General features: G+C 40.6%; 1 protein-coding gene across 1 annotated transcript in view; it reads right to left on the bottom strand.

Moving 5' to 3' along the window:
• Positions 1-1,695: 1,695 nt before the first annotated feature.
• Positions 1,696-13,459, bottom strand: part of crls1 (cardiolipin synthase 1) — a 65,670-nt gene continuing 53,906 nt past the window's right edge. Inside the window, exon 7 of the mRNA XM_069932426.1 lies at positions 1,696-1,949. Within this exon, the coding sequence (XP_069788527.1) occupies positions 1,859-1,949 (91 nt within the window). The 3' untranslated portion in view covers positions 1,696-1,858. The remainder of the gene's footprint in view (positions 1,950-13,459) is intronic.

Below are 13,459 nucleotides of genomic sequence, written 5' to 3'. Positions count from 1 at the left end.
TCCCCTGATAAAATTCAGAGATCAAAAATGTTGCATTGAAAGAAAACGGAAAACAGCACAAAGCATCATCCCACAGTATTCAACAAATAATTTCCACGTGCAAAATCTACAGCAAGGCTCAAAGGGAAAAGAATATAAAGAACAATAGCAAAGGTTAGAAAGGATGCAACGGATGCTATGATAAAAGAGCAGGCAGGGAAGTGGGGTTGAGTGGGAGAATGAATCAGCTCATGATGCAATGGTGGAGCACTCGAGGTGATGAATGCCTACTTCTGCTCCTATATCTTATGACCTTTTTCCCATGGGAAAGCAGGCTCACCAGAACAGTGACCCTAATTCAAGTTCTCCCATTGCGAGGCAGTGCATGTATCAATGCAGAACTTACCTTTTAGAGCATGGGGTCTTGCTTCTGTGTGAAAATTTCATGTTGCTTAAAATAGATGGGAAAAGGCACGGATTGATGATTGCACAAGGTCAGAGCTCTTGCCCGTGGCGATAAAAGCAAAGGCCAAGGCAGCAGCTGGAACAACCTTGTGTGGAACTACGCTTGGCTGAGCTCAAGCGACAACTTGTTTTGTGGCTAAAAACATCAATGACACAAAATGCAAAGGGAGAAAAAAAGATATTTGCTTGGGGACTGAGATATCAGAGATCAGGAACAGACTTGGATGATTAGTTGCTAAGAGGCACTAACCTCTTTTAAACTGCAGCACATGGGTAGCCCTCCTGGGACCCAGGTGTGATAACTGGGGCAAAGATGCTGGAAGCACCTTTTAAATCTCAGGGGGATCTTGCTATTAAATTGCCAATCTGGCAATGACGCGTCATTCACTCACCGAAAGAACTGCGGATGTTCAGATGCTGGCTGCCCGGTGACACACGCACGCAAGCGCTGACATCACTGGAATAATCGGGTCAGTCATTTTTGTTTTCAGATCGCCTGTTGATGAGACCTAGGATAGTTTAACTGGGTTCCCTGATTACCTCTGAGGTAGGTCAGGGACCCGGTTGGATTCTGACAGGGTCAGACCCTTTCTAACTGCCACATAACTGGGGCGCTAATTGGGCAAATTGGCCTGTCAACCTCATTTTACATGGCAGTTTGAAAGGGCCTAATGAAGAGTGCCATGAACTGGTGGTAACAGAGCAAAGAGGAGACTGTGCAGAGCAGGGAATTGGGCGACTCAGAAAGGCAGAGAAGTGAACAGAGCGGGTCAGTGTTATGCACGCACGCACTTGTCCAGGGATGAGCACGCACACTCAGACACAGACAAACCCTCAGTGATGTGCACTCAGACAAACAGAGACACAAGGCATGCAGTATGTGGAACAAAAAATACAAATATGGGGTATCAGCACAAACTAATCAATCGTGTTGAGCTGCATAGACTTTGATAAAATCATTGCATAAAATGCAATGTCTGCAGCAATCTCAAAATTGTACAGTGCAATATAGTATTTTGCATCATTTGCCTTACTGTTTGGGAAACAACCCACATCCACTCTATGTTAAAGGTCTCCAATGTGGATACCATGATATGAAGATACACGCAACAGCAATACAATGTTCAGGAATAACTGGAGCTCACCTTTTAGCAGCTTGACTGCATCAGCGGGATCACGTACCATTAATTACATGATTAATGCCTGAACCACAAATAAGAAGCAAACCATCAAATGGATGAAATCCACAGATTTGTTTTTAAATTTTATTACTAAATTTGCATGTTCTACCAAAAAAAATCTACATATATATCCACATTATTCCAATGTCTCTTCAGCATAAAAATCAAGATCCAATTCCTGCTTCATTTGTTGTACTGATTCTAGATATCATTGATCAGCTGTGCATTTATATTTACTTCATCCGATTCAAAACTTTCACAGTATTTTTGCCGTGGAGGAAATAGCTGTACCCCGAGGCAATCGTTGTCAAGGCCGTGACATACCTGGAATAACCAGACAAGAATCAGCATTAGATTACCAGGTTGAATTACCATGCTTCACTTCAGTTCAGGTATTATCAGTCTTGAATTCAAACAAGTTTTCCTTGATTAGTAATAATCACATAGTGCATTTAGAGAGCACAAGTTACAAAGTGAAATGCTTTGAAGTATGTGTTGTGGGATAAACACTAGCATTAGACCAAAGAAACTGGGAAATAAGCAGGAGGGCAAATGAGGTGCATTGGAAAGAACATCTTGAAAGGAGAAGAATGCACATGCAAGTGGTAATTAGAACATCGATCATTAGTGCACAGTACAGGCCCTTCAACCCATGATGCTGTGTTGACCTATGGAAACCCACTCCACAACAATCTAATTTTCCACCACCTCGCAACCATAACCCTCTTATCTTCCTACATCCAAGTTTATCAAAGAATCTTTTATAACTATGGGGAAAGCACAGAGATTTAGGAAAGGATGACACCGTTTATGGTCGTGGCTTTGTTATCATAAAGAAGGTGGAAGTTTGAAGTTGGAAGATATTGCACAGATTGGAAGGGGCAATGGCAAGGGGCTGAGAGTTGTAGAATCGAGCCAGTGTTTGCTGGATATTGAGCCAGTGTTGGTTAATGCACACAACTGTTTTTACACACAGAAACCCTAACCATCAGGTTAATTAGAGATAAATTTTAATCGAAGACTGAAGTTACAGAGTCAATGATAATATTTTTACATGAGATGTTAAACTGCCAGCCTCATCTGCACACATGAAACCACATACAAATTTAATATCTCCTTCCTGACATGGTATATTATCCAGTACTTGGTTGTCAATTTTATAATCTTATCAATTTACCTTGTCATTTACACTATCACTACATTTAATATTTTTATTAATCATCCCCAAGCACAAATTATCCCTGGGTGCTGCACAAGCACACCACACAACATTTGACAGTCATGAGTACAGATGGCTAATGCTTGGTCAGGTGTGATAGGTTAACTCTTCACACTACCCCCTCTTAATACTATTCTCCCTGCTTCATGCTGAACCATTAGCAGGTCCAGTGTCAACGTAGTTAACCCTTCAGGGTCTGCCAGACCTTCACCCTTTCAGGTCTGCTTGAGATGTGCCCAGTGTGGTCCCTTTCAGGTCCACAGAGGATCAGCCCTTCCTCAGGATGGCTTAAGTTCCTCAATTCAAGCATAATTTCATATCCATTTCAGCTTGCAATTTCCCTGTCAAGTCTGCCCTGCAATGCTCCTCTCAGGCCTTGCTGCTCCCTCTGCGCTTGGAAACACAATCTGCTGCAGGACCACAGTGGGTCCAGCAGCGTCAGTGCTGTCCTGCTGCCACTGACTCATGGTGCCCTCTATCACATTCTCCCGCCTTGCCACCTTACTTAGGATTCACCTGGCCGGGAGCGCTGACTCATCACCATAGCCCTCTTCACCATACTCCTTTTCATGTGGCCCGCTCTGCTTCCTAACCTCTACCTGCTGCATCCTGAGGCTGGGTAATATTAGGCCTTAATCATCTCCTCAAAAGGTATCGTTCTACAAATGGTAACCTTAAAACGGCAAAACTCTAAATCGGGGTTTGGGGATGGTGGTGGGGTAGAAGGAGGGCAAATTTTAAAATTTACATCGACAATAAGGGAAACTGGATATCCAAATGCAGATTTGTGGGGAATAATGATTCACACATTTCACTGTAATATATCAGCTGTTACATAGAACAGTACAGAATAGTACAGGCCCTTCAGCCCATGATGTTGTGCTAAGCTATATAAACCTACTCCTCAATAATCTAACCCATCCCTCCCTATCTCTCACCCATAGCTCTCTATTTTTCTTGTATCCATGTGCCTTTCGAAGTATCCTTTAAATGCTCCTATTGTACCAGCCTCCATCGCCACACCACACTCTCACTGCAATTATGTGCTCCACCACAAGGTAATGTATTTTGGAAGACCAAACCAGAAGGCTGAGTACAGGATTAATGTTTGGATACTTATCAATGTGGAGGAACAGATAGATAGAGGGATCTTTGAGTTCAAATTCATACATCACTCAAGGTTGCCACACAGGTTGATACGATAGTGAAGGCCAGTGAGATGCTGGGCTTCATTAGTCGGGGGATTGAGTTCAAGAGTCAAGAGGTCATGTTGGAACTCTGCAAATCTCTGGTGCGACCACACTTGAGTACTGTGTTCATTTCTGGTCACTTCAATACAGGAAGGATGTGCAAGTTTTGGAGAGAGTGCAGAAGAGTTTTACCAGGATGTTGCCTGGTTTGGAAAATAAGGCAAGGTCAGCAGAGCTAGGACTTTTCTTTTTGGAGTGTAGGAGGATGAGAGGAGACTTAACAGTTTACAAGATTCTGAGAGGCATAGATAAGGTGAACAGCCAGCACCTTTTTCCCAGGGCAAGAATAGCAAACATCAAAGGTTATCTGTACAAAGTGAAGGGAGGAAAGTTTAGGGGAGACATCAGGGGTAAGTTTTTTTTTATACACAGAGTTGTGGGTGCCTGGAATGTCTTGCCAGGAGTGGTGGTAGAGGGTGAAACATTGGAGACATTTGAGAGGCTTAGACAGGCATATGGATGAATGAAAAATAGAGGGTTATGAAGTAGGAAGGGTTTAGTATTTTTATAGTAGAAATATATTGGTCGGCATAATGTTCTATGATTGTTGAAATACATTGATCTACATTAATGCATATTCTAAGTTTATTCGGCTCTGCATCAGATTTTAAAATTGTATTTTGTGTTTTGAATAGGTATGCCATTTGTTACAATTAAATATAAAAGTCACACCCAAGGAAGTTTCCCCATTTCTAAAAAAAAATGACCTGCGATTTTTTAAGGATATAGAATTCTGTCCTTGAGATTTGTTTTTGCAAGTACTTTCAATATAAACAGACCATTGGCAACAGTTTTAACTACACATGAGATGCTCTCTGTGCATCTACCATAAAGAATTATGCAGCACAAATAAATCCACCAATATAGTTAATTTGTTTTTTGATTGAAAAAACATGAGCTGTACTGGGTCAGAGCTTTAGTTGCACAAGTTCTGTTCCCACGCAGCAAAAAAACTTTTCAAAATATAAAATTCTAATTAAGTAGATGAAACCATTACATCAATAAGGAGTAACATTCAAGATCTGCTCTCTCATCCATCTCTCCCACTCAAAAAGCTGACTAATTTGGCCCCTTTCAGCCACAGCTTGCACTCTCAATTTTGCTCACCTCCAGCCAGTGATCATCGATGGCTCGAGACACACGAGAGAATGCTGTCGATGGAGTATGGAGTAAAAAAAACAGGTTGAGCAGCTTCAGCAGGAAAAGGATGGTCGACGTTTTGGGCCAGAACCTTTCATCAGTCTCTAACCTGAAATGTCCATCCTTCTTCTTTTCCTGCTGAAGCTGCTCAACCTGCTGAGTTCCTCAAGCAGTTGCTGTTTTGCTCTGTATCGTTAATCATTTGCTCATTTTCAGATACTTTCCATCTTGCCACCCCTCTCTCATTTGACAACCTCAGTTAACACAGAAAAGCAGTACATTTTCAAGCAACACTCCTGGGAATGCTGTAGCCCAGATGCAGTGAATGACCCTCTGCACAGCAAGAGTAATTAATACTACCTACCATGAGCACCACCACTCCATAGAGCAATTTGCTACAAAGACCAGATACCTCCTGATCTGTCTTGTATTTTCACCATTTGTTTGTATCCCTGTATATAACAGTAATGGAGGATGACAAAACCAAGCTTAATTAAGACCCCATTTAATTTTACCTCTAACCATTAATCCAATAAGTGGGAAGTAATAAGATACAAAGAAAATAAAGGACATTCAATTATTGAGCATCCTGTATAACTGCAGGATAGTCCCAGACAAAATCAATTTTGAATCAGGAAACCAAACCTAAACTTTATCTGTCCCATTAATACAAGGCCAATTATTCAATTTTATTTGGTTAATTCAGCACAAACTGGACACAATCACAGATTTTTAGTCCCAGTCAGGCCATTAATAAAACCCCAAGCTAATGTCAAGCACATACAAAGACAAGGAGACAAAACTAGAGTGTCTGTTCATAATGCTCCCTGGATACAGGTTCCAAAATAGAAATAACTGAGACTTTGATAGTTATTGACGACAAAGATGGTCAATGGCAGTAAAGAAATGTTGAGAAAATATATTTAAAGGATAATGGTGAAATCTTTGCCAGTTTTTTTTTGTTGCAAGGAATAACATACAATTAGCAATTAGCATAATTAGCATTAACAATGAGCATAATCCATCTTACTTTGAGAATTACTTCAATGTACAATGCTATTGCATCCAAAAGTATTATTTACATGGAGTAAAACACAAATTGTGGTTGAAGACACAAGGCCAAAAATATCAATCTGTCAACATTTTTTTTAATTAAAAAAGGGCTTAAATGTTTTCAAAATCAACAACTCATGAAGCTTGGATTCTGTAAAACAGATGAACAATATCAAAGAAATAACAACGTCAGCTAAATTTAAAGCAACAAGACAGAAAGAGAAATAGGCTATTCAGCCCATTGAGTCTGCCCCCCCATTTAATCATGAGGTGATCCATATCCCCACTCAGCCCCACTTTCTCCCAATAATCTTTGATGCCCTGGGTAATCACAAACCTATCAATCTCGGTCTTAAATACACCCAGAGACCTGGCCTCCACAAATGCCTGTGGCAACAAAGTCCACAGATTTATCACCTTCTGGCTGAATAAATTCCTTAGCATCTCTGTTCCAAGCAGATGCATTTCAATCTTGATGTGGTGCTCTCTTGTCAGTGATGCTTTGATCATGGAAAATAACCTTTCTACATCTACTCTGTCCATGCCTTTCAACATTTGAAAAATTTCAATGACATCCCCCCCCCCATTCTCATAAATTCCAACAAAACAGGCCAACAGCTGTCAAACACTCATTTGATAATCCTTTCATTCCCAAAATTTTCCTAGTGAACCTTCTTTGAACCCTTTCCCACAACAGCACATCTTTTCTTAAACGAGGAGCCCAAACTGCTCACAATTCTCCAAGTGAGGTCTTACCAGTGCCTTATAAAACCTGAATAGCACAGCCCTGCTTTTACATTCTATTCCTCTTGAAATGAATGCGAGCATTGCATTTGCCTTCTTTACTGACTGAGCATTACAAGTTTACCTTCAGGCTATCCTGCATGAGGACTCCCAAATCCTATTGCATCTGAGTATTTTTAATTTTATCCCCATTTAAAAAATAGTCTGACCCTTTTTTTTCTTAAGTCCATAACCGTACACCTTCCAACATTATATTTCATTTGCCACTTATCTGCCCATTTTCCTAATCTTTCTAAGTCCTTCTGCAGCCTCAGCATTTCCTTTACATTGCCTGCTCCTCCACCTACCTTCATGTTATCAGCAAACTTGGCCACAAAGCCAGTCATAGACAATATGAAAGGAAGCGCCCCCCAACACTGATCCCTGTGGAACACCACGAGCAACTGGCAGCCAATCAGAATACTATCCTTGTATAGTACACTCTGCTTCCTGCCAATCAGGCATACCCTACCCATATGACTATGTTTCCTGATACACCAAGGTCTCTTCTCTTGTTGAGCATGATCATGTGTGGAATTTTACCAGATGCTCTCTAAAAATCCAAATGCACAACATTCACTACATCTCCCTTATCCAGCCTTCTTGTCACTTCCTCAAAGAATTTCAATAGGTTTGTTAAGCAAGATTTCCCCTTTAGGAAACCACGCTGGCTTCGGCCTATCCTGTCATGTATCTCCAAGTACTCCATAACCTCATCATAGAACCATAGAATATTACAGCACAGAAACAGGCCCTTTAGCCCTTCTAGTCTGTGCTGAACTATCATTCTGCCAAGTCCCATTCGACTTGCACCTGTCCATAGCCCTTCATACTCTTCCCATCCAAATTCTTCAACTCCAACATCTTCCCAACCACGGATATCAGCTTGCTGCTGCCTTCTTCCCTTCTTGAATAGTGGGATGACATCTGCGCATCTGCAGTTCTCTAGGACCATGCGAGAACGTAATGACTTTGGAAAGATCATGACCAATGTCTCCACCGTCTTTACAGTTACTTCTTTCATAACCCAAGGGTGCAATCTTTCAGGTCCAGGAGACCTATCCACCCTTAGACCTTTCAGCTTTCTGAGTACTTTCTCCCTTGAAATAGTGAAGACGAATGCAAAATACTCTTTGTATCCCATTATTTCTCCAGTGTCATTTTCTAGTGGTCCTATATTTACTCTCAGCTCTCCTTTATTCTTTATATATTGCAGAAGCTTTGTATCCTCTTTGATATTATTTGCCAGCCTACTTTCATACTTCATCTTTCCCCTTCGTATCAGTTTTATAGTTAACTTCTGTAAGTTTTAAAAAAAACTCAATCCTCTACCTTCCCACAAATTTTTGCTTCTTCTCTTTTGCTTTCATGTTGGCTTTGGCTGTAACATTTTTTCATTTGAATATTTCCTCCTTTTTTGGTTTGTATGCATTTTGTACCTTTCCCATTTCTTGCAGAAACTCCATCCATTGCCACTCTGCCACCTTCCCTACTAGTGCCCCCTTCAAATCAACCTTCACTAGTTCCTCTCTCATGCTCCCTTTGCTCCAACGAAAAACCATCACATCTGAATTTATTTTCTCCTTGTTAAATCTCAAATTGAACTCAGTCATTATTGTCATCACTGCCCCCTAATGGTTCTTTTATCTAACCCCACTAATCACCTCTGGTACATTGCACAACACCCAATCCAGTCCAGCTGATCCCGTAGTGGGCTCATCAACAAGCTGCTCTAAAAAGCTATCTCATCGGCTTTCTACAAAATTTCTCTCTTGAGATTCAGTCCCAACCTAGTTTTCCCAATCTACTTGCATGTTAAAATTCCCCATGACTATGACAATATTACCCTTCTGTCAAGCCCTTTCTATCTGCTGTTGCAATTTATTGTCTGTATCCTGACCACTGTTTGGAGATCTGTATATAACAGCCAACAGAGTCTTTTTACCCTTGCCCTTTCTTAACTCAACCCACAATGATTCTATGTCTACTGATCCTATGTCACACCTTTCTAATGATTTAATGTTGTCCTCACCAACAGAGCCACACCATCCCCTCTCCTTACCTGCCTATCCTTTTAATACACTGTATCTGTAGACATCGAATTTCCAATTACATCCATCCTTTAGCCACGACTCCATGATGGCCACAACATCATACCTGCCAATGTGCAGGTGCACTCCAGTTTACTTCTTATGCTGTGTGCATTTAAATGCACAACCTTTAGCTCTGTGTCCCTGTTGCATTGCAATGCATTCCCATGGCTGCAATTTTGCCCTATCTGCCTGTCCTTCCACACAAACACTCTACCAGCTGTCCCGATTGTGTGCCAACTATCTCTTCAGAGCTTTGGTTTCTACCCCACCCCCCTCCCCCCACAAATCCCCCTCAACAGCATTAACAGATCTCCCTGTCAGGATATTGGGTTCCCTCTGAAAGTAATCCAGTGATTACCACCTTGGAGTTCCTGCTCTTCACCCCATTTTCTAACTCCCTAAACTTATTTTGCTTGACCTTTACCCCACTCCTGCCTATGTCATTGATACTATTATGTACCAATACTTTTGGCTGATCAACCTTCCCCTTAAGAATTGTTTTAAATACACAAACCTGACTACAGGAAGAAGATCTGTTTCAATCGTTAAAAAAAATCTCTGGCCAAGTGGATATTCGCTGTTTAGATCAGGGCAATAATTCAAAGCAAAATAGTTAATTGTACCTCTCTCCAAAGGGCAGAATTCTATCCTTACCCCATCTAGGAGGAGGGAGTGAGGGTACAGCAGCAGGAAATAGATGAGATGATCAAGGGCTATATCAACAATGAAGGAAGGCGGGGGGAGTCACGTGATGGAGTAGTGGCCGGACGGTGAACTCCAGCCCTCTCCAGAAAAGTCGGAAAAAACAAAGGAAAACACAAAGGCACAAAAATAAAAATTAAAGAAAAGTGAGTATAAAGGTGGAAAGAAGATGGCGACGAAAAAAGAAAAATCGAAATCAACGGTAAGAAGAGAGGAAGAGAAGACAACGGAAGAAGAAGGAGAAGGCCTTACCTGTTCGAAGAGGCCCGCGGTGGAGAGAGAAACCCGCTCCCTCAGGTCGGTAGAAAGTGGACTACAAAAATGGCTCGCTGAGCCGAGTAAAAGTGCGCAACCGCGCATGCGCGATGCGGATGCAAAAAAATCACACCGACGGGAGGGGTGACCAGTTGGGGAGTCGATCTCCACAGCCGGCAATGACAGCTGCAGAACACCTGCAGCAAGAGGAGAACATAGAAGACAACGAAAACAAGAAAGAAGAGAAGAAAAGGGCAACAAAGAAACAATAGATGGCCAACCCAGAGGAAGAAGAAGAGGAAGAGGAAGAGTACAGTGAAATAGAAGAAGAAGGGAAAGGCAAGACAAAGGATATACTTTCTCTCATTAAAGAAATCATGGAGTCATTTAAAGAATGGCAAGCGCAAGAATTTAATGATTTAAGAAGAAGAATAAACAATACAGAAGAGAAAATGAATAAAATAGATATGACAACAGAAATGGGAAAGAGAATGGACAAGATGGAAGAGCGAGAAGCAGCAGTAGAAATGGAGGTAGAGGACTTAAAAAAGAAACTAGAGGAAGCTAATAAAAAAGTTATAGAGACACAAGAACTGTTAGCTCAGAAAATAGATATAATGGAAAATTATAACAGAAGAAATAAATTAAAGATAGTGGGCCTTAAGGAAGATGAAGAAGGCAAGAATATGAGAGAGTTTATAAAAGATTGGATCCCCAGGATCCTAGGATGTCCAGAACTACAGCAAGAAATGGAAATAGAAAGGGCACATAGAGCAGTGGCCTTTAAACCACAACCACAACAAAAGCCAAGATCTATTTTAGTAAAATTCCTAAGATATACTACAAGAGAAAAGGTACTGGAGAAGACAATGGAAAAAGTAAGAGAGGGCAACAAGCCACTGGAGTATAAAGGGCAAAAAATCTTCATTTATCCAGATATAAGTTTTGAACTCCTAAAGAAGAGAAAGGAGTTCAATACAGCAAAGGCGATTTTATGGAAGAAAGGCTATAAATTTATACTAAAGCATCCAGCGGTATTGAAAATATTTATTCCAGGACAACAAAACAGACTATTCTCGGATCCAGAGGAAGCACGAAAATTTGCAGAACAATTACAAAATAGACTGAGGGATGAAGACGTGTAACGAGAGTACAAAAGACTGCGAACTAAAAAGACACATAAGTTTTGAACTCCTGAAGAAGAGAACGAAGTTCAATACATCGAAAACGATCTTATGAAAAAAAAAACTATTCTCGGATCCAGAGGAAGCAAGGAAATTTGCAGAACAACTACAAAACAACCAGAGAGATGAAGATATGTAATAAGAGTAAAAATGACCACGATTTATATGTATGTGGGTAAAGAGGTATATGTGTGTATATGTATAATGTGCATACATGAATGTATCCGTATTTAGAGGAAAATATAGATAGTATAGACAAGAATTAATAAGGGAAGGAAATGGAATAGAGGGAATAAGGAGGGAACTAAAAGAGTGACCCTTGTTACATATGAAAAGTGAAATCTTTTCTGGGGGGGGCTGGGTGGGGAGGAGTTGCGGTCACTGCAAAATCAGCTGACGCTTGCGAGTGAATTCGGAAATCCAAATGGAGAGGGGAGATGTGGTTGTCCGACAAGGGATAAAGGACAACTCAGGAGGGAAAGGGGAGATTGGGGCTAAAGAAGTTTTAAATAGGAGAATAAGGAAAATGTTTGATGTTTTAGGAACGTTGTCTTATAAAGGGTTCAAAACAAGAAAACAGAAATGGATAAGAAGGAAAGGTAATGATGGAGAAACGGAAAGGGAAGATAAACAAAGTATAAAATGGCTACGTTGAACTATATGACTTTAAATATTAATGGAATACATAACCAAATTAAAAGGAAGAAACTGCTAAATTTACTGAAAAAAGAAAAAAATTGATATAGCATTTGTGCAAGAAACACATTTAACTGAATTGGAGCACAAGAAATTAAAGGGAGATTGGGTAGGACACGTAACAGCAGCATCGTATAATTCAAAAGCAAGAGGAGTAGCTATATTAATTAGTAAAAATGTGCCATTTAAAATAGAAGAGGAAATAATAGATCCAGCAGGGAGATATGTAATGATAAAATGTCAGATACATTCGGAGTTTTGGAATCTACTCAATGTATATTCACCTAACGAAGAAGATCAAAAGTTTATGCAAGATATTTTTTTGAAGGTAGCAGATACGCAAGGGAACATATTAATAGGAGGGGATTTCAACCTGAATTTGGATTCAAATATGGACAAAAGTGGGAAAAAAATTAACAGAAAGAACAAAGTAACCAAATTTATAATTAAATCGATTGAAGAAATGCAACTTTTGGATATATGGAGGAAACAACACCCAAAGGAAAAGGAATATTCATATTACTCGGCTAGACATAAAACATACTCAAGAATAGACCTATTTTTGTTATCAGCTCGTATGCAAGATAGAGTAAGAAAAACAGAATATAAAGCGAGAATGCTATCGGATCATTCACCCTTAATATTGACAGTAAAGTTAGAGGACATCCCTCCAAGAATGTATTTTCTTTTTTTTTTCTTCTTCTTTGGCTTGGCTTCGCGGACGAAGATTTATGGAGGGGGTAAAAGTCCACGTCAGCTGCAGGCTCGTTTGTGGCTGACAAGTCCGATGCGGGACAGGCAGACACGGTTGCAGCGGTTGCAGGGGAAAATTGGTTGGTTGGGGTTGGGTGTTGGGTTTTTCCTCCTTTGCCTTTTGTCAGTGAGGTGGGCTCTGCGGTCTTCTTCAAAGGAGGTTGCTGCCCGCCAAACTGTGAGGCGCCAAGATGCACGGTTTGAGGCGTTATCAGCCCACTGGCGGTGGTCAATGTGGCAGGCACCAAGAGATTTCTTTAGGCAGTCCTTGTACCTTTTCTTTGGTGCACCTCTGTCACGGTGGCCAGTGGAGAGCTCGCCATATAACACGATCTTGGGAAGGCGATGGTCCTCCATTCTGGAGACGTGACCCATCCAGCGCAGCTGGATCTTCAGCAGCGTGGACTCGATGCTGTCGACCTCTGCCATCTCGAGTACAAGAATGTATAGATGGAGATTAAACCCCATGTTACTTAAAAAGCAGGATTTTAGAGAATTTATTGAAAAACAAATAAAAATGTATTTTGAAATAAATACGGAATCAGTGGAAGATAAGTTTATACTATGGGATGCAATGAAAGCATTCATTAGAGGGCAAATAATAAGTTATGTAACCAAGATGAAGAAGGACTATAATCAGGAAACAGAGCAGTTGGAAAGGGAAATAGTAAATATAGAAAAAGAATTAGCAATGAAGGAAGATACA

Source organism: Narcine bancroftii, chromosome 4, assembly GCF_036971445.1.
Source record: "Narcine bancroftii isolate sNarBan1 chromosome 4, sNarBan1.hap1, whole genome shotgun sequence".
Classification (NCBI taxonomy): domain Eukaryota; kingdom Metazoa; phylum Chordata; class Chondrichthyes; order Torpediniformes; family Narcinidae; genus Narcine; species Narcine bancroftii.
This window is presented reverse-complemented; position numbering and strand designations above follow the sequence as displayed.